The following is a 19,638-nucleotide window of genomic DNA, read 5'->3' as shown; positions in this document are numbered from 1 at the left end:
ATTTTAAAAAAAAAAAATTTTTTTTTTCAACGTTTATTTATTTTTGGGACAGAGAGAGACAGAGCATGAATGGGGGAGGGGCAGAGAGAGAGGGAGACACAGAATCGGAAACAGGCTCCAGGCTCTGAGCCATCAGCCCAGAGCCTGACGCGGGGCTCGCCGACCGCGAGATCGTGACCTGGCTGAAGCCGGACGCTTAACCAACTGCGCCACCCAGGCGCCCCGAGAATCCTTATTTTTAACCACGTTGTGCAGGTAACTGATGGGTAGCCACATTCGGGAACTCCAGGCCGGCCGACCTTCCTCTCTCTCATGCTAGTTGTTTTTCCAGCCCTCATCCCAGTACGGCCTAGGTGCTGCAGCCTGTCTGTCCTATGGAGTGCCTCGGGGCCCTGAGCCCTTGTGCTGGTGCATGCAGGGTCACCTGTTTTCTCTGCAAGCCGCCACCCCCTGCTCGGTTCCCACTGCAGCCTGGACTCCACGGATGCCGCAGGTGCCGAGAAGGTGGCCTCAAGCGCGGCGGCCCGGGGGCGGGTTCGGGGGGCCCCCTCCCCGGCGGGGGGGGGGTGCACACAGGCAGGCCCCGACGCTAGTCTCTCGGTGGAGGCAGTGCGGGCGGGACTCCTAGGGCGAGGCTGACAGAGGCAGCGTTAACTGAAGGTGGACCCACAGGCAACGACTGCGGACAGGAGGCGGGTCCGGGCCCTTGGTGGGCGGGCGGAGGCGGGCACCGAGAAAACCCCACCGGCGTCCACGCAGCCCCGCCTCCGTCGCCGGAACACCCGCCGGGCCGGGCCTGAGGATGAGGCTCCGCCTGCGACCCCGGACCCTGCGCACGGCCGCAGCCGCACAGCCCAGCCGGAACGCCGGAAGCCCAGGCCGCAGAACTTCCGGGGGGTGTGGCCCATGCGCAGTCGCGCTCTGACTGCGGTGCGTTTGCGCTGGCGTCGCAGAGAGGCGGCATGGCGGACCCAGAGCTGCTGGGCTTCGAGCACATGGGTCTGGATCCCCGGCTCCTGCAGGTACCAGGGAGGGCTGAGGAGCCGGGCCGACGGGGCGGGGGCGGCCACAGCGCCGCGCGCCGCCTGAGCCGCGCCTCGTGTCTCCTAGGCCGTCGCCGACCTGGGCTGGTCGCGCCCCACGCTGATCCAGGAGAAGGCCATCCCGCTGGCCCTGGAGGGGAAGGACCTCCTGGCTCGGGCGCGCACGGGCTCGGGGAAGACGGCCGCTTACGCCATTCCGATGTTGCAGCTGCTGCTCCACAGGAAGGCGGTGGGTCGGGGCGGGAGCCCGGGGGGCGGGAGGGGCGAGCCTGGTGCTGGTCCGCGCACTGGGCTGCAACCGAGGTTGCCTGGCCCCGGCCCAGGCGCTGCCAGCGTTGTTCTTTGCGTAGAGATTGCATCACACTCCCTTCTCTGTGCCATGGAGAGCGGGTACTTTTCCCGGTTCTGCTTAACTCACGTGAACCTCTAGCGTTTAAGTAACTTTGTAACCGCAAAGTAAGTTGCCGTTTGTGAGGGTCGGCGCCTGCGGAAAGAGCATTCCGTTCTGAGAAGAATACAAGTGAGCGAGGGCTTGATGAGGACACAGCCAGGTGGTTATGGGGAAGCCCCCACGGTTGGGTCAGATTGCCCGGAAGAGACGGAGGGAAAGCGTCCGATGGCTCTGCGGCCGCGGGCTGGCCCGCTGAAGTCCGACGTTTGTGCTCTTGCAGACTGGCCCCGCGGTAGAGCAGGCTGTGAGAGGGCTCGTGCTGGTGCCCACCAAGGAGCTGGCGCGGCAGGCCCGGTCCATGGTTCAGCAGCTGGCTGCCTACTGCGCTCGGGACATCCGGGTGGCAGATGTCTCCGCTGCTGAAAACTCAGCCTCTCAGAGGTAGGTGAGAGCAGCAGGGCCGTGGAGGAATGAAGGGCATGGGCCTGGGGGGGGCTGGGGGGGGGTTATGCAGTCATGAGGAGGAGCAGGCAGGGGTGAGGCCCCAGCTGCGCTCTTCTCCCCCATACTGAGGTGTTGCCTGCCTGCAGAGCTGTGCTGATGGAGAAGCCCGATATAGTAGTGGGGACCCCGTCTCGAATCTTAAACCACTTGCAGCAAGACAGCTTGACCCTGCGAGACTCCCTGGAGCTGCTGGTGGTGGACGAGGCTGACCTTCTCTTCTCCTTTGGTTTTGAGGAGGAACTCAAGAGTCTGCTCTGGTAAGGAGGATGCGTGGGGTGGGAACAGGCTCCAGGGCCTGGAGCAGGGGGCAGGGGCTTCACCTGCTACACTTGGTGGCTCGGAGCTGGAGTCTGACAGGTTCTGCTTTGTTCCAGTCACTTGCCCCGGATTTATCAGGCTTTTCTGATGTCAGCTACTTTCAACGAGGACGTGCAGGCCCTCAAGGAGCTGGTATTGCATAACCCGGTAAGGGCCCTGCAGTACCGGTTGGAGCCGCTGATGTGAAACTCCCTTCTCCAAGGAGCTCTTTGGTATCTCGGGTGGGACGGTTGTTAGGGCGTGAGCCTCTCTGGTTCTGAGGCGCTAGAGGCTGGTGGTTGTTAACACGCTGTCTGCTACAGACAACCACGCGGATGTCCACTGGGGTGGTTCAAGGTATGAGCAGGGACCCCCAAGGGTCAGAAAGGCTGCTTTGAGCAGCATGGCCGAAGCTCTCACCTTACGTGAGCTGGACTCTTCTGAAAGGTCACTGCCATAGGGCTTTCCTCCTGAGGGCCGTTCCTCATGTTGTGTTTCTCTGTCACGTGCCTCTAGCGCATCGTAGTCTTGTGTCCTCCACCCATACGACGGTTAGGGTGCGTTGAATTGTCATGGCGCCCAGATGAAGGGGACGCAGGGTGCCCTGGCTCACACTTTTGTGCCCTGGTTGGCCAGCAGCTTGCGGTAGCTGACCTGACCGCGGGCCACGGGGCCGTCTTCCCGTAGGTTACTCTCAAGCTGCAGGAGTCCCAGCTGCCAGGGCCAGACCAGTTAAAGCAGTTACAGGTGGTCTGTGAGACCGAGGAGGACAAGTTCCTGCTGCTGTACGCCCTGCTCAAGCTCTCACTGATCCGGGGCAAGTCCCTGCTGTTTGTCAACACGCTGGAGAGGAGTTACAGGCTGCGCCTGTTCCTGGAGCAGTTTGGCATCCCCGCCTGCGTGCTCAACGGGGAGCTGCCACTGCGCTCCAGGTGGGCCACGCCACCCCCCAACTGAGATGCACCCGAGGGGGTTGGTGGGGGTGGGCGCGGCTGGCGTTCTCTCTTAAGCACAAAGTAGAGGCCTGGCTGTGGGCCTGACTGATCTTCGCTGACTTTCCCTGTCACAACTCCTGCCGTCGCTTTGTCTTCAGCTGAGGCTGTTGAGGCACAACGGTTGAGCAGGAACAGAGTTGGAGAGGAGGAAAGTGTCAGGGTGGTGGTTACGATGATGTCAGGGTGGGAGGGGGACTCCAGCTGCCTCCTGGGCCCGACGCTTCCTCTGCCCTCGGGCCACAGGTGCCACATCATCTCACAGTTCAACCAAGGCTTCTATGACTGTGTCATAGCGACCGACACCGAAGTTCTGGGAGCCCCGGTTAAGGGCAAGCGTCGAGGCAAGGGCCCCAAGGGAGACAGGTGAGTGCTGGTCTCTCTTCCCAGCCCCTGCAGGGAGTCTGGTGTTCAGGCCTGCGGGTCCACAGAAGAGGGGTGAAGGGTGTACCCACACGCGCCCCAGGGCAGCGGTAAGGGCCAAACTTGGCTTGTTGGTGGGCCGTCCTGTGCTGGGTGTGCGTCTGTGATGGGTGAGGAGCAGGTTCCCCAAGGGAACGTGAGCCTAACAGACTCCAGGTGTGGCTCTCGGATCGCTTTGTGATGCCGTGAGTCTGCTCCTCCCCGCCCCCCCCCCCACCCCTGCGCTGAGGTCAGGGTGAAAGGTTTGGCCGCCGCCACTACCCCAGGTCCTGAAACAGTACCAATTCTAGGGTTTTAAACCCATTAGGGTTTTATGGTTTCTTATCAGGCTTTATTGAGAGATGTTGTGAATTAAAAGGCTTGAGAGGCTGGAGATCGCTGGTCTGGAGGGAGGAGGAGGTCAGTCTGACACTGGGATGTCTCCCCACAGGGCTTCTGATCCGGAGGCCGGCGTGGCCCGGGGCATAGACTTCCACCACGTGTGCGCTGTGCTCAACTTTGATCTGCCCCCTACCCCTGAAGCCTACATTCATCGGGCTGGCAGGTAGGAGAGCTGGGGCGTGGCGAGCAGGCAGTGGGCCTCGGGCTGGAGATTGATGCCGGCCACGTGTCCTTGCAGGACAGCGCGTGCCAACAACCCAGGCATGGTTTTGACCTTCATGCTGCCCGCTGAGCAGTCGCACCTGGACACGATCGAGGAGCTTCTCTGTGGAGGTGAGAGCCCAGCCCTCCTCTCCAGCCACACCTCAGACGCAGTGGTGGGGATGGCAGCGGGGACACCAGCGTGGGCAGTAGCACCCCTGCTCGGCCCTGCTCTGCTCGGCCCTGCCCTGCCCCTCCCTCCTGCTCCACCTTCTCACACTCAGGGTGGCAGGCGGCATCCCCCACAAATGATTAAGCCGAGGTCCAGAGCTGTCGGGCAGGTGGTCAGAGTCACGTTTATTGTCTGATTCAAGGGGCAGAAGGGCCAAGGGAGGGGAGGGGGTTTGGAGAAAAGGGAGGGGGCTGGTGGTGTCCCAGGAGAGGACTTTGGGAGAGGAGGCTACGCGGGGTGTCCTTCCCTGACCCCCAGGTAGCCCAACCGTGGTCTGGGCTCCTCTGTGTCTTCGAGGTTACGTTGCAGCAGCGTAGCTGGCATCTTTCCAGGCCGAGGGGCAGGCCGTGCAAGGGGCGTGGCTGGGGCTGCCCTCCAGCCAGGAGGTTCTGGAAGGAGGTCCGGACAGGGCTTCTGTGCAGTCTCATTGCTGCCTGTGTTGGGGGTGCGGGAAAGACACCATTCACCACGTGGCATTAAGCCTGTGGGCTCGTGCAGAAGATGGGCTGGGGCACCGCTTGGCAGGCGTGCAAGGGGTGCGTTGTGCCCCGGCTTCTTCAGCTGGGACGCTGGTTTGTCACGGATGCTGAGTGTCCCAGCGTGGCCATTCCTGCTCAGAACAGGGCGTGGCTGCAGGTGGTGGTGTTCTGTGCTGCCCTTTGCCGTACTTTTGCTGCTCTTATGGCGAGAGTGGGTAGGTGGGCAGGTTGCGAGGCTGAGGATGTGTCTGGCACCCAGGGGATGATGGGTTGTCCCAGCCACAGTGTCCTGGAGCAGCTGTCGTGGGCCATCCACAAGACTCCGGTTTCTCGCTGCACATGAACGTCACAGGGAAGCAGTGGGCTGGGCTCTGGGCTGCTTCGCCCCAGGGAGGGGTTACAAGGGGCTCTGAGCAGTGACCCCCCAGTAGACCCACCCTGAACCTTCAGCCCAGGGGACCCTCTGTGCTGTTCTCTCCGCAGAGAATGAGGCCCCTGTCCTGCTTCCCTACCAGTTCCGCATGGAGGAGATCGAGGCCTTCCGGTATCGCTGCAGGGTGAGTGGAACGTGGGGTGGGGGGAGGGGGGGGTCTGTTCCTCAGGGACCTGGGTCAGACCCCTGCTGCTGAACCCCGGGCACGAGGGAGGATTGGGCAGCCTCGCCGTCCTGACCTCTGGTGTGCATACCCAGGACGCCATGCGCTCAGTGACAAAACAGGCCATCCGAGAGGCAAGGTTGAAGGAGATCAAGGAGGAACTTCTGCATTCAGAGAGGCTCAAGGTGAGGGCCAGTGGGGGGGGGACTCGGCCTCTGTGGGGGACACATGTGGCTCTGAGCAGGGAGCACGTGGGGCGCAGCTGCTCACAGGAGGGCCTCAGAAGGAAGAGCGAGCCTGCTGTTCGCCCGTGTTCCCTGCAGACATACTTCGAAGACAACCCCCGGGACCTCCAGCTGCTGCGGCATGATCTGCCTTTGCACCCTGCTGTGGTGAAGCCCCACCTGGGCCATGTCCCTGACTACCTAGGTGAGCGCATACCCCTGTGTGGGTGGGGGCAGGGACCCCATGCTGCAGGCACTGGCAGAGGCCGCACCCAGGCCCAGCAGCACCATCCCAGCCGTTGGTTATGCAGCAGGGCCAGTGTGGAAGGGGGTCATGGCAGGCGGTGAAGCGGGGGTGGGGGATTGGGGAACAGGCCTGTCTGAGCCTCATGGGGACCAGAGATTCCCAGGTTACCGTCATGTCAGGAATGGACCATGAGTTCGGCTTCTGGGGTACAGTCAAGGCCAAAATTCAACCAGGTGGTCCAAGTGTCTAGTTTTCTTTGTGCAGCCGTAATCCTGGTAATGGTGTCCGGTGTGTGGTGTCTCTGGTAACAAGCACATGTGTTTTTGTGCTGAACTTGCTGAAGACGGGTTAAGGGGGAAGGGCCAGTAAGAGTTGGCCCTCTCAAGCCCGTGGGTGTGTAGGAGAGGCTTGGGCCAGCAGCACAGAAGGACTCAGAACACGGGAAGGTGCCACAGAGACTGGTGGAGCAGGTTCCCCAGGACTGACCTGGAGGTACTGGTGGGGGCCGAATTCCCCAGGACTGATCTGGAGGGATTGGTGGGGGCCGAGTTCCCCAGGACTGACCTTCAGGGATTGGTGGGGGCCAGGTTCCCCAAGGACTGACCTGGAGACGTTGGTGAAGGCCAGGTTCCCCAAGGACTGACCTAGAGAGATTGGTGGGGGCCAGGTTCCCCAAGGACTGCACTGGAAGGACCGAATTCCCCAGGCCTGATCTGGAGGGACTGGTGGGGGCCAGGTTCTCCAAAGACTGGAGGGATTGGTGGGGGCCAAGTTCCCCAGGACTGACCTTCAGGGATTGGTGAGGGCCGGGTTCCCCAAGGACTGACGAGGCATTCGTGGGGGCCGGGTTCCCCAAGGACTGACCTGGAGGGATTGGTGGGGGCCAAGTTCCCCAAGGACTGGCCTGGAGGGACTTGTGGGGGCTGGGTTCCCCAAAGACTGACTTGGAAAGATTGGTGGGGCCCGGGTTCCCAAGGACTGAACTGGAGGGATTGGTGGGGGCCAGGTTCCCCAGGACTGACCCGGAGGGATTGGTGGCGGCCAGGTTCCCCAAGGACTGACCTGGAGAGATTGGTGTGGTAGGGTTTCCCAGGACTGACCTGGAGGGATTGGTGGGGGCCGGGTTCCCCAGGACTGACCTGGAGGGACTGGTGGGGGCCAGGTCCCCAAGGAGTGACCTGGAGAGACAGGGAGAAGGGGGTGAGGGAACCCTGTCCTGCATCCCACAGGAGCAAAGTCTTTGGTAAGAGTGTGTGGCGGGGAGCCTAGGGGGCCAGGTGAGGTGGGAGAGGGCGGCAGTGGGATGTGGAGGCCTGTGGGGATTGGGTGGGTGCCCTGCCAAGGTCAGGTGGTGGTGAGGTCAGAGGCCAAGGATCACAGCAGTGGCAGCAGTGACCATGTGGCCTGGTGGTGTAGGAAGGATGTGGGGGAAGGGCTCTGCTTGGGTATGAATTTGTAATAACAGACCACATGTGAAGAAGTTACACGTGGGCTTTTTTTGTTTCAGAAGTATCTTTTTTTGCCTTAAAAATGCATGTGATTTTATCTTTCTGCCACGTTCTTAACGCAGCAAACAAACACCGTCGGGGAGGGACTTAACCTGTGTCTTTGCAATCTCGCCCCAGAACACAGCCACCCTCGCAGCCCTGGGCACGTGGCGGGAGGCAGCGGGGGCTCCTGGGCCCCTTGGACATAGGGGCAGATTGGAGCCAGCCCGCTGGTCACCGGGGGAGTGGGTGGGCAGGTGGGCTACGTGCAGGGGTGGTGGCAGCCATGGGGTCTATGTGTCTTTTAGTCCCTCCTGCTCTGCGTGGTCTCGTCCACCCTCCCAAGAAGCAGAAGAAGCTGGCCTCTAAGAAGGCCAAGGTCAAGGTAAGTTTTCTGGGTCCTTGGTGATGCTGCAGGGCTCTCCTACCTTGTTCCGTTGTCCTAGGGGTGTGCGTGTCCCTTGCCCTTGGGAGGTGGGGGAAGGGCCCTGAGAACTCGGCCCATGCTCTTGGGCTGCGGGTTAGTCGTGGGGGCAGACACTCCCTGGGCTGGTTGCCAGTGGCTTCAAGAACACACGAGGGTCTGCTCAGCCCCTGCTGCCCACCCTGTCTAGCGGGGACCACGCCTCCCATCTCTCCCAGTCTGTCTCCGCTGAACCCAATTTCCTGGCTAACCTGTGACTTTGCCCCGCAGAAGGCACGGACCCGGAACCCACTGCGCAGCTTCAGGCACAGAGAGGAGAGACGTAGGCCCACCGCTGTGCCTCCCTGAGGCTGTGCGTGCAGCCTCTGGTCTTGGGGATGCGTTCTGGGGCTGAGCAGGGAGCGGAGGCCAGCTTCCCGCCCTGGATGGTCTGGATGGTGGGGCAGGCAGCGCCGTGGTGGTGCTGGTTCCTGGTGCCACCAGGCTGGCACTTTGTTCCTCGACAGAATAAGGATTCTGGCTGGCCTGGCCTGTGCTTTCTCTCTGTGTGAAGTTATGCTCATCCCTGGAAACCTTGGGAATTAAACCGCATCCAGGAGGCGGCGTCTGGCTCTCTGCCTACTGCCTGTGGTACCTGCCCGGCCAGCAGAGGTCAGCCGTGCGGCGCTGTGACCCACCTCGCCTGGGTCTCTGGCCCAACCACTGCCGCACCCAGGACTTGGGATGACCTTGCTCCCCTGGAGCACCACAAGGAGGCGGGCCTTCCCAGCCGTGAGCCCCACACCTCCCCCTCCAAGCCTGGGTGCGTTGTCAATGCCTCCCGGAGGCAGGGAGCCCAGGGAGTCGTCACGGGTGTGTGCATGTGCAGCGTTCCAGGCTCTCCACCCAGCCTGAAGGCCCCAGAAGGAGCAGATCCCAGCGTCTGCTGCTGTCCAAAGGCAGGGGTCTCCCTCGTGCCGTGTCTTGGTGTGACTGTCACCTGCTGTGGGCCTTGTGAGGCCGGGCTGGTTGGGAGAGAACATAGGGCAGCGAGGAAGCTGTATCTTTGCTTCCTGTGAGGGTGTGGTGGCGCTTGGGTTTGCTGGGGCTTGACCTTTCTGCTGCTGTTGCATTTGAGGGTTTCTGAGGTGTGCTGGTGGGGCTCTGCGAGTGAGCGCGGGGGGCCACTGGGGTTCCAACAGGCCTGAAGCTGCTTTATGAGGCGGGGAGGAGCCGAGGCCTGGCCCTGAGCACAGGAGGGCCCTGGGTGTTCCGGGCTGCCTACGAGGGCACAGCAGCCTTCTCCCCAAGGTTCCCTGTCCCTCTGACTCTACCACCTCCACATGCTCCTGGCCAGTGAGCTTGCAGCCTGGATCCAGGTACAGGAGGGTTTGGGTCCAAGGGGACTGCCCTGGGCCTGGTCCCCACTTGGAGACAGAGCTGAGGCTGTACACCTGTTGTCTTCAACAAGCTCTGGAGAAGGCCGGTCCCCATTCCCGGGTGGGAAGCAGGGTTCAGAAGTTCCCGGCGCACTGAGCTCACGGGGCAAGTGAGGGCTGGTGGATGGGATGTGGGCCCTGTGCTGGCCCAGCGGCCACCCCAGTGGAGGAGCAGCTGGCCTGGCCAGCACTCTCACCACCATGGGGCAGGTGCCGTCTGAGGCACGTGGGAGCTGGGCTGTGCCGACGCACCCCTCCCTGAGCACCCCTCCACAGCTGGGGCAGTGGAGAGAGTGGGGCATCCCTGCACCCTGACGCCACAGAGGGTCATCTAGTCCCCACCCCACCCTGGGGATAGGCCTTGCTGTGTCCATTTACTTAATTTACATGTGGGGAAACTTAATTTACATTCTGGGGCTAGACTTGTCCATCCAATGTGTGTCCAAACCAGAGCCGGACAGGCCCTAGGGATGTGGGCGTGTGGGCGGACACCCTGGACCTAGAAGGGGTGGGGTGGGGTGGGGTGAGCCTGCTATAAGCCTGAAGCATAAGGCTCACAGCCGAAAGGTCGGCAGAGTGCAGGGACCATGTCACCCCAAGCCGGCAGAGTCACACCCACACGGACGCCTGAGTGGGTGCTTCTGGGAGGTGGGAATCTGCTCTTCACTGCACCCGAGCTGCAAACTACACACTTGCTGGGACCTGCCAGGTGCAGGGTGGGTGGGGGGCTGGGCAGCGCACTGACTGAGACAGACCTGACTGGAAACAGCCTGTGGGATCCTGACGCATCTGAGGGCGAAAAGAAAACAAAGTGGTGTCTTCCAAATAGGGAAAGGCTGAGGAAGTAATTTATTTCTGAGATAAGAGTCCTGTGCTAAGTGCTGAGAAGGTGGAGGGAGGAACAGGTGGTTTTGGAGCAGAGGAGCGTCCGGATCAGATAGCCGAGGGGCCGTGGAGATAAAGGACGGAAGAACACTGTGCTCCTAGAAACCTCTGGACCCAGAGTGTTTCCAGCTAACTGATACCCATCTGCTGCGGGCCAGTGACTCAGGGGAACGCGTTCCAGGCACTTTGGTCCCTAGGGGCAGGGTCCCTGAGAGGTAGGGGCAGTCCAGTGGGGTACGTGCAGGGAGGCGCCCCTGCCAAATGCTGGCCTCTGTCCTGCAGGAGGAAGTGCTGGGGTGCCCTGTTTCTGTCTGTCACAGCAATTTGTGCATGCACAAGGGGGTGGTGCTCACGCACCTGCGTGGGGAGTGGGCCAGGCACCACTGGACAGATGCCTCTCCAGACATTAGAGTTCAGTGTCTGCTCGCCCACGAGCCCACCAGCAGTCTGTCCACTGAGCAGAGTGGGCACATAGGCAGGGGCTCTTTGTGACACTGCGGTGCGCCGGCCCAGCTGGCTTCCAGGGGGGGACCTCACCTCTCTTGGTTTCCCCCTGCATCTCTGTGAGTGGAGTGAAGTGACCCATCCAAGTGTTCCTGTGTGGGACATGCCCACGGGGGCTCTGCTCACAGCACCCCTCCCCTCACTTCTGCGGACACCTGAGGCACAGGCTTCCCCTTACGATGCAGGGATGCAGGTCTGAGCCAGCAGGTCTCGGGCAGGGCCTGGGGCTCTGTGTTCCTCACGACCTTCCTGCCAGGGGAGGCTGATGGTGCTGGGCTCAAGACCCCTTGAGAGGTGAGCTTTCATGTCTATGCACCTATCCCATTCTACAGATGGGGAAACTGAGGCTCAGAGAAAAGCCAGGCCAGTGGCACCTGGCTGAGGGACAGACTGGGCTGGTGTTGGGATCTGTGGACCCCACTCTGGAACCCCAGGTGAGAGAGCTCAGGTTGAGTCCTGTCGATCCCTGTCGAGCCTGATCATCTGTAACATACGTGATGAGGGCTGTCACTTTTTAGCATAAGTGTGTCCCATGCAATGTGTGTGATCTACAAAATTATCCATTGTCTGAAATTCAGATCTATGTGGCTGACCTTTTTTTTGAATTTTTTAAAAAATTTTATTTATGAGAGATTGAACACAAGCAGGGGAGGGGCAGAGAGAGGGAGACACAGAATCTGAAGCAGGCTCCAGCTGTCAGCACAGAGCCCAACGTGGGGCTTGAACTCATGAACCATGAGATCGTGACCTGAGTCAAAGTTGGATGCTTAACCAACTGAGCCATGCAGGTGCCCTTGACCTTCTTTTCTAAATTTGGAAGTTCCCTTGCTGGAGCACAGCCTTGTCCAGCAAGCCCTCCTGACTCCCCGCCTGAGCTGGCCACCCTCCTCTGTGTCTCTAGTACGGACTTGGCTGTCCTGCTGTCCACCTGGGGATGCAAGACCCAGAGGTAGGGGCTCGACTAAGGGACTGTCCTGGTGCCAGAGGCTCCTGACTGTTTACAATGAAAAGTGAAAGGAAAGGATGTACCGACTGGGCTGGACTCTGCCCTCTGACACAGCGGGTTGGACGCACCTTGTGTGTCCCCTCCGTGACTCAGGGCGGAGACCATGGGGCTGCCCCAGCCTGGGGCTGGCTGCCAAGCTGTTGGGTATCTATCTAGTGACGTCAGGCCCACCCCGCCTGCCCTTGCCCATTCCCTGGATGGGGGCTCTGGGACCCCTGGCTGGTGACCTGCTTCAGGTCCCTTTGCCGCCCAACTCAGCTCCAGATTAGAAAGTGCAGGGGCAGTGCCAACAGAGACCACTATGAAAGGGCTACTGTGAAGTTGCCTAGCCAGCTCCAAGGGCTGGGAAGGACACGAGGAGCCACATGCTTGTCAAGTAGAGACTAGGCATCAGGGGTCAGCTTTCCGGGCCTTGTCCCCACTCAGCCCGGGTGCCTGAACTCCAAGCCCTGTTTGGTGGTCTGACTTCTGTGTTCTCAGCCCTGCCCACATCTTGTCACGTTAACATCTAACGTCTTCTTTTGCCAGATCCTGGAGATGGGCCAGGGGTGCCCATGGAGGCAGCAGTGAGGGATGGATTGTCCTAGCTGCCCGTCCAGGGAGTCCTCGGGAAGGACCTGAGGTCTGTCCATGTAAGGGTTCTATAATGCAGATAGCTGGCCTTGCTGCTGGCCCTTCCCCACGTCAGCAGTGGCCTTGGAGGAGTGGGCTCCCTCCTGAGATGCTGGTGGCTGCCCCATGGGCAAGTGGGAACAAAAGAGCAGACAGCTTGAGCTCTCAAGCTTCTGCAGCTGTCAGTCCTGACTGCTGCTGAGCTCCGGGGACAAAGGATCTAATCTGTCCACTGAAACGTCTTGATGGGACCCTTATGTGTGTTCAGGATCCCTGTACCCAGGAACCAGGAAGTCAGCCTCCAGGAGCAGGACACACACAGAGAAGGCAGCCAACCAAGTGCCATGCTGGGTGGAGCAGGGGAAGCCCGCTGGAGTCTGGGTGGTGGGTTGTTTTGTTTGTTTAATTTTTTTTAACGTTTATTTATTATCGAGAGACAGAGTGTGGGCAGGGGAGGGGCAGAGAGAGAGGGAGACACAGAATCTGAAGCAGGCTCCAGGCTCCGAGCTGTCAGCACAGAGCCCGACGTGGGGCTCAAACTCACAGACTGAGATCATGACCTGAGCTGAAGTCGGATGCTCAACCGACTGAACCCCCCCCCCCCAGGGGCCCCTTGTCTGTTTTTAAGTTGGGTGAGTTCCTTGGTTATTTTAGGAGTTCTTTATATATTCCAGATACTGATTCCTTATCAGATATGTTTCTGATACTTTGCAAATGTTTTCTCCCATTCTGTGGGTTACCATTGCACTCTCTTGATGGTGTCCTTCGATGCACAAAGGACTTCAATTTTGATGAATTCTAATTTATTTACTGTTCCTTTGGCCTGTGCTTTTGCTATAGCATCAGAACCATCGCTGAATTCAACATCGTGAAGAATTTTCTCTAAATTTTCTTCTAAGAGTTTTATAGGGGGAAGCTTGGGTGGCTCAGTTAGTTAAGCATCCAACTTTGGCTCAGCTCATGATCTCACAGTTCAGGGGTTCAAGCCCCACGTCCGGCTCTGTGCTGACAACTCAGAGCCTGGAGCCTGCTTTAGATTTTGTGTCTCCTTCTGTCTCTCTGCCCCTCCCCCTCTCACTCGTGCTCACTCGCTCTCTCAAAAATAAACACTAAAAGAAAATTTTAAAAAGTTTTATACTTTTACCTCTTGAGAGTTTGGTCCATTTTTTTTTTTTTTAAGTTTATTCATTTTGAGAGACAGTGTGAGTGGGAGAGGGGCAAAGAGAGAGAGAATCCCAATCAGGGTCTGCACTGTTAGCGTGGAGCCTGATGCAGGGCTCAATCTCATGAACCTCGAGATCATGATCTGAACCGAAAGCAAGAGTCAGATGCTTAACCAGCTAAGGCACCCAGGCGTCCCTGGTCTGCTTTTTAAAACTGTTGATTTACTTTGGAGAAAGAGGGAGTCAGCGGAAAAGGGGCAGACAAAGGGAGACAGAATTCCAAGTAGGCCCCACACTGTCAGCACAGACCCTGACACAGGCTTCAAACCCACAAACTGCAACATTGTGATCTGAGCCGAAATTGGATGCCTAAGCTACTACTGAGCCACCAGGCACACCAATTTGGTGTATTTTGAGTTAGTTTTTGTGTACGGTGACAGGTAAGGGTCCAACCTTACTCTTTTGCGTGTGGACATCCAGCTTTCCCTGCACCATGTGATGGAAAGCCTGTCCCTGGTCTATACATCCGTCCTTCCTCCAGTACCACACTCGTCTTGAGGACTGTGACTTTGTAGGCATTGTTGAAACAGGAAGTGTTAGTTTTCCAACTTTGCTCTTTTTGTCAAGATTGTTTGGATATTTGGGGCCCCTCAAGTATCGTATGCATTTCTGCAAAAGTGTCGTTGGGATTCTGATAGGAATCACACTGAATCTGTAGATTGCTTTGGGGTAGTATGGACATCTCGGCAACACGAGCTCTACTGGTTCACGAACCTGAGATGTCCTTCCCTCCTTTGTGTCTCCTTTCATCTCTCTGCAATGTTTGGTAGTTTTCAGCGTACAAATCCACCACTGCCTTGGATTTATCCCTGAGCAGTGTATTCTTTTTGAGCCTATTGCAAATGGAATTCTTTTATTAATTCTCTTTTCAGATTGCTCATTGTTTGTGTGTGAAAATGCAGCTGATTTTTGTGTAACTGATTTTTTATCCTGCCCTTTGCTGAACTCATTTATCCTGCCCTAGTAACTTTCTTGTAGCTTCTTCGAGATTTTCTACATATAGGATGATGTGACCTGTGAATAGAGATAGTTTTACTTCATTTTCTCCAGTTTGGACGCCTTCTGTTTCTTTTTCTTGTCTACTTGATCAGACTGGAACATCCAGGACGATGTCAAATAGCAGTGCTGAGAGGCATCCTTGGCTTGTTCCTGGTCTTGGGGAAACGTTCAGCTGCTCATCATGGTGTGTGATGTTTGCTCTGGGATTTTCATGGATGTCCTTTATCATGTTAAAGAAGTTCACTTCTATTCCTGATGTTTTTGATGACAAAAAGGTGTTTGATTTTGTCAGATAGCTTGTGTGCGTCATCTGAGAGAACCATGTGGCTTTTCCCCTTTGTTCTAGTAAGGTGACAATGTCATACTGATTGATTTCCTTATGTTGAACTGTCTTCGCATTCATGGGATGAATTCCGCTTCGTCATGACATACAATCCTCTCAACATGCTATTGGATTTGGTTTGCTAGTTCTTTGTTGATGATTTTTGCGTCTGTATTTATAAGGGATCTTGATCTAATGTTCTTTTCTTGTAATGTTTTTGTCTGGCTTTGGTATCAGTGTAATGCTGGCCTCATAGAATGAATTAGAAAGTGTTCCCTCCTCCTCAGTTTGTTGGAACAGTTTAAGTAGGATTGGTGATAATTCTTTTCGAGGGAGGGGCAGAGAGAGAGAGAGAGGGAGACACAGAATCCGAAGCAGGCTCCAGGCTCCAAGCTGTCAGCACAGAGCCCGACACAGAGCTTGCACTGCAGGCCACAAGATCATGACCTGAGCTGAAGTCGGATGCTCAACCCACTGAGCCACCCAGGTGCCCCTGTTGTTGTTTTATCAACATTTCTGAGGGGAATCAAGAGCTTGGATGGGGTGCCTGGGTGGCTCAGTAGATTGAGCACTTCGGCTCAGGTTATGATCTCACGGTCCGTGGGTTCAAACCCCACGTCAGGCTCTGTGCTGACAGCTCAGAGCCTGGAGCCTGCTTTGGATTCTGTGTCTCCATCTCTCTCTGCTCCTCTCCTGCTTGTGCTCTCTCAAAAATAAATAAATGTTTAAGAATTTTTAAAAACAAAATGTTTTTTAAAAAAAGACTAAGGCATTTTAAAGAATGATAAGCTTATGTTTGGGGGCACACACTATAAAGGTGTAATTTTGCATTAACTGCAAGAGGTGGGGACAGAGTTATAAAGAAGCAGAGGTTTTGTACATTACTTGCAATTAATCTGGGATAAATTCAAATCTGTTATAATTTTAGAATGTTAAATGTAATCCCCATGGCAACCACAAAGAAAACAGCTATGGAATGTACACAGAAGAAAATGAGAGAGGAATTTAAACATTTCACTATAAAATAAGAAAATGAAGGACAAAAAGCTACAGGATATATGAAAAACAAATGACACAAGGGCAGAAGTAAGTCCCTCCTTTTTAAATTACTAAATTTAAAGTAACTACTTTCAATGTAAATGAGTTAAACTCTTCCATGAAACATCAAAAGTTGGCAGAATGGGTAAGAAAACCCGATCCAGCCCTGTGCTGTCTACAAGAGACTCCCGTGCAATTCAAATACACCCACAGGTTGAAAGTGACAAGATGGAGAATGATATTCCATGCAAATGAAAGAAAGGAGGGGTGCCTATAGGCATCGGTATACTGTTACAGTATACCATACTATGTATATCAGTATACTGATAGCACACAAAATAGGCTCTACATCAAAAAGATTATAAGAGACAAAGAAGGACATTGTATATTAATAAAAAGGTCAGTATAGGAAAAGTGTGTGTAAACATTTTATGCACCTAATGACAGACCATCAAAATCTATGAAGGGAAAATTAATAGAATTGAAAGGAGAATTAGGAATTCCTACAGCAAGAGTAAGAGAGTCCATGGCTCCATCTCTCGATAATGGATAGGACACCCAGACATAAGTAAGGAAATAGCACGAACAACACAATAACCCAACTGGATCTAATGGACAAATACAAAGCACTCTGCCTGCCAGCAACAAAATACACATTTTTCTCAAATATACATGCAGTTAGTCCACAAATTAAATCTCCACATTTAAGAAATAATTATCATCGGACATATATTCTCTGATCACAACTGGATAAAGTTAGAAAGCAGAAACAAAACTGTAAAGCTCAAACTTGTAGAAATTATACATCATGCTCATAAAAACATCACGCAATGGCCCAAGGAATAAATCACAAAAGAAGTCAGAAAATACTTAAGGATGAATGAAAATGAAAACACAGCATACCAGAACTTAACAGCATGCAGTGAAAGCAGTTACTGAGGGGGAAAGTTACGATTCATAAATGTTTACATTTTTAAAAAGATCTCAAATCATCATCCTACCTCTACAACTTAAGGTGCTAGAAAAAGAGGAAGAAACAAAACTCAAAGCTAGTAGGATGAAGGAAATCATAAAGATCAACGAAACAGTGGGAAAACAGCAAAGAAAATTAATGAACCCTAAAGTTGGTTCTTCAAAAAGATCAACAACATTGACAAACCTCTAGCTAGGTTGACTAAAGAAAGAAGCCTCCAATGACTAAAGTCAAATGAAATCCGGGACAAATACTGCCAATTCTACAGATATATAGTGTTAATAATAGAGCACAGTGAACAATTGTGTGGCAACAAATTGAGTAACCCAGATAAAGTAGATTCCTAGAAACACAAAACCTATCAAGACGGAATCACGAAAGATTAGACAATCTGAATAGACCTCCATTGCAAGGAGATTGAAGCATTAATAAAAAAATCTTGGGCCACCTTGGGGGCTCAGTCGCTTAAGCATCTGACTCTCAGTTTTGGATCAGGTCATGATCTCATGGTTTGGGAGTTCGAGCCCCACATCAGGCTTGGTGCTGATGGTGTGAAACCTGCTTGGGATTCTCTCTCTCTCATTCTCTAACCCTAACCCTCCTCCCCACCCCACTCGCTGATGGTTCTCTCTCTCTCTCTCTCTCTCTCTCTCTCTCTCTCTCTCTCTCTCTCTCTCAAAATAAATAAACTTAAAAAAGAAAATATCTTCCAGGGCACCTGGGTGGCTCAGTTAAGTGTCTGACTTTGGCTCAGGTCGTGATCTCGTGTTCGTGGGTTTGAGCCTCACATCAGGGTCTGTGCTGACAGCTCAAAGCCTGGACCCTGCTTCAGATTCTGTTTCCCCCTCTCTCTCTGCCCCTCCCCTGCTCGTGTTCTCTCAAAAATAAATAAACATTAAAAAAAAAATCTTCCAACAAAGGAAAGCCCTGGTCCCAATGGCTTCATGGGCGAATTCTACCAAACATTTAAAGAAAAGTTAACACCAATACTCCTCAAATTTGTCTAAAAAAATTGAAGAGGAGGGAACACTTTTGATTTATTTTAAGAAGCCAGCATTACCTTGATACCAAAGCCAGACAAAGACACTACAAGAAAAGGATATCCCTTGGGAATATTGATGCAAAAAATCCTTAACAAAATACTAGCAAATAAATGGCAGTACATGTTAACAGGATTAAACACCATGACTAAGTAGGATTTATCGAGAAATGCAAGGATGTTTCATCATACAAAGATCAAGCCATGTAATATGCCACATCAACTAAATGTAGAGGAAAAGCCCACAGGATCATCTCAGTTGATGGAGAAAGGCATTTGACAAAATCCAACATGCTTTCATGATAAAAATGTGCAACAAACCATGAGTGAAAGGAATCCCTCAACATAATGAAAGTCATCTATGAATAACCCACAGCAAATATACTCAGTGGTGAGAGACTAAGAGCTTTTCCTGTAAGACCAGGAAGAAGATGGACAGATGCCCATGTTCACTACTCCTCGTGCTGGAATTCTCAGCCAGAGCAGGGAGTAGAGAAGAAGAAGAAAAGCATCCAAACTGGAAAGGAAGAAGTAAAATGATCTCTGCTTGTGAATGATGTGGTCTTATATAAAAAACCCTAAAGACAAGGGGTGCCTGGGTGGCTCAGTTGGTTAAGCATCCACTTCAGCTCAGGTCATGATCTCACAGCTTGTGAGTTGAGCCCTGCATTGAGCTCTGTGCTGACAGCTCAGAGCCTGGAGCGGTTTTGGATTCTGTCTCCCTCTCTCTCTGCCCCTCCCCCATTCTCTCTCTCTCTCTCTCTCTCTCTCTCTCTCTCAAAAGTAAATAAACTTTAAAATTAAAAAAAAAAATAAATTTTTTTAAAAAAATCTAAAGACTTCACAAAAATACCTGTTGGAACAAATAAATTTAGCAAAGTTGCAAAGTCACACAACAATCAGTTGTATTTCTATACAAGAACAATGAACAATCTGATAAAGAAATTGAGAAAAATAGTTTCATTTGCAATAGCATCAAAAGGAATAAGATATTTAGGAATTAACTTCATTGAGGAAGTGAATGATCTATACACTGAAAATGAGAAAGCATTGGTAAAAGAAATTAAAGGAGATGTAAATATGGAACAGAATCCAGTGTTCGTGGACAGGTTGGAATAATATTGTTATCCAAAGTGAGCTACTGATTTAATGCATCCCTATCAAAATCCCAAAGTCATATTTTGTAGAAACAGAAAAATCTATCCTAAAACTCATAGTGGAACCTCAAGAGACCTCAAGTAACCAATGAAACAAAACAAAAACAAACTTGGAAAAAGAACAGTTTGAGGACATCACATTTCCTGATTTCAAAACTTACCACAAAAATAGAGTAATCAAGACAGTGGTGCTGACTTAAGATGGACATATAGACTGTGGAATAGAATGAACAGCCCATAAGTAAGCCCTTGCAAATAAGGTGAAATGACTTTTGACAAGGTAGCCAAGGCAGTCTTTTCATGAAATGCTGGAAAAGTATATATCCACTCTGTGAAATAGTGAACAAAGTTGGACCCATACTAACACAAGAATTAGCTCAAAATGGATCAAAGACGAAACAGCTCAAACTATGAAACTCTTGGAAGAAACAAAAGCTTTGTGACATTGGATCTGTCGGTGATTCATTGGCTATGACACCAAAAGCACAGTTAGCAAATCAGCAAATTTGACTTCATGAAAAATTTTAAATCTTACGTGTCA

At 53.7% G+C, this 19,638-nt stretch overlaps 1 protein-coding gene across 2 annotated transcripts; it reads left to right on the top strand.

The window, feature by feature from the left end:
- The first annotated feature begins 887 nt into the window (after positions 1-887).
- Positions 888-8,524, top strand: DDX56 (DEAD-box helicase 56). Of its 2 annotated transcripts, XM_043588364.1 has the most exons (14): positions 888-1,022; positions 1,111-1,272; positions 1,715-1,875; positions 2,025-2,195; positions 2,313-2,403; positions 2,923-3,167; positions 3,474-3,593; positions 4,081-4,194; positions 4,270-4,364; positions 5,427-5,500; positions 5,635-5,724; positions 5,863-5,968; positions 7,806-7,882; positions 8,192-8,524. In XM_043588364.1, the coding sequence occupies exons 1-14, from the start codon at positions 963-965 to the stop codon at positions 8,267-8,269; spliced, it is 1,644 nt and encodes a 547-aa protein (XP_043444299.1). In that variant the 5' UTR covers positions 888-962; the 3' UTR covers positions 8,270-8,524. The 2 variants fall into 2 exon arrangements, with proteins under 2 accessions (XP_043444299.1, XP_043444298.1); XM_043588363.1 differs by having other exon boundaries at positions 5,635-5,968.
- The last annotated feature ends 11,114 nt before the right edge of the window (positions 8,525-19,638 follow it).

This window comes from Prionailurus bengalensis, chromosome A2 (genome assembly GCF_016509475.1).
Source record: "Prionailurus bengalensis isolate Pbe53 chromosome A2, Fcat_Pben_1.1_paternal_pri, whole genome shotgun sequence".
In the NCBI taxonomy this organism is placed as follows: Eukaryota; Metazoa; Chordata; class Mammalia; order Carnivora; family Felidae; genus Prionailurus; species Prionailurus bengalensis.
Note: the sequence above shows the minus strand (reverse complement) of the source record. Positions and strands in the feature narration are given on the sequence as shown.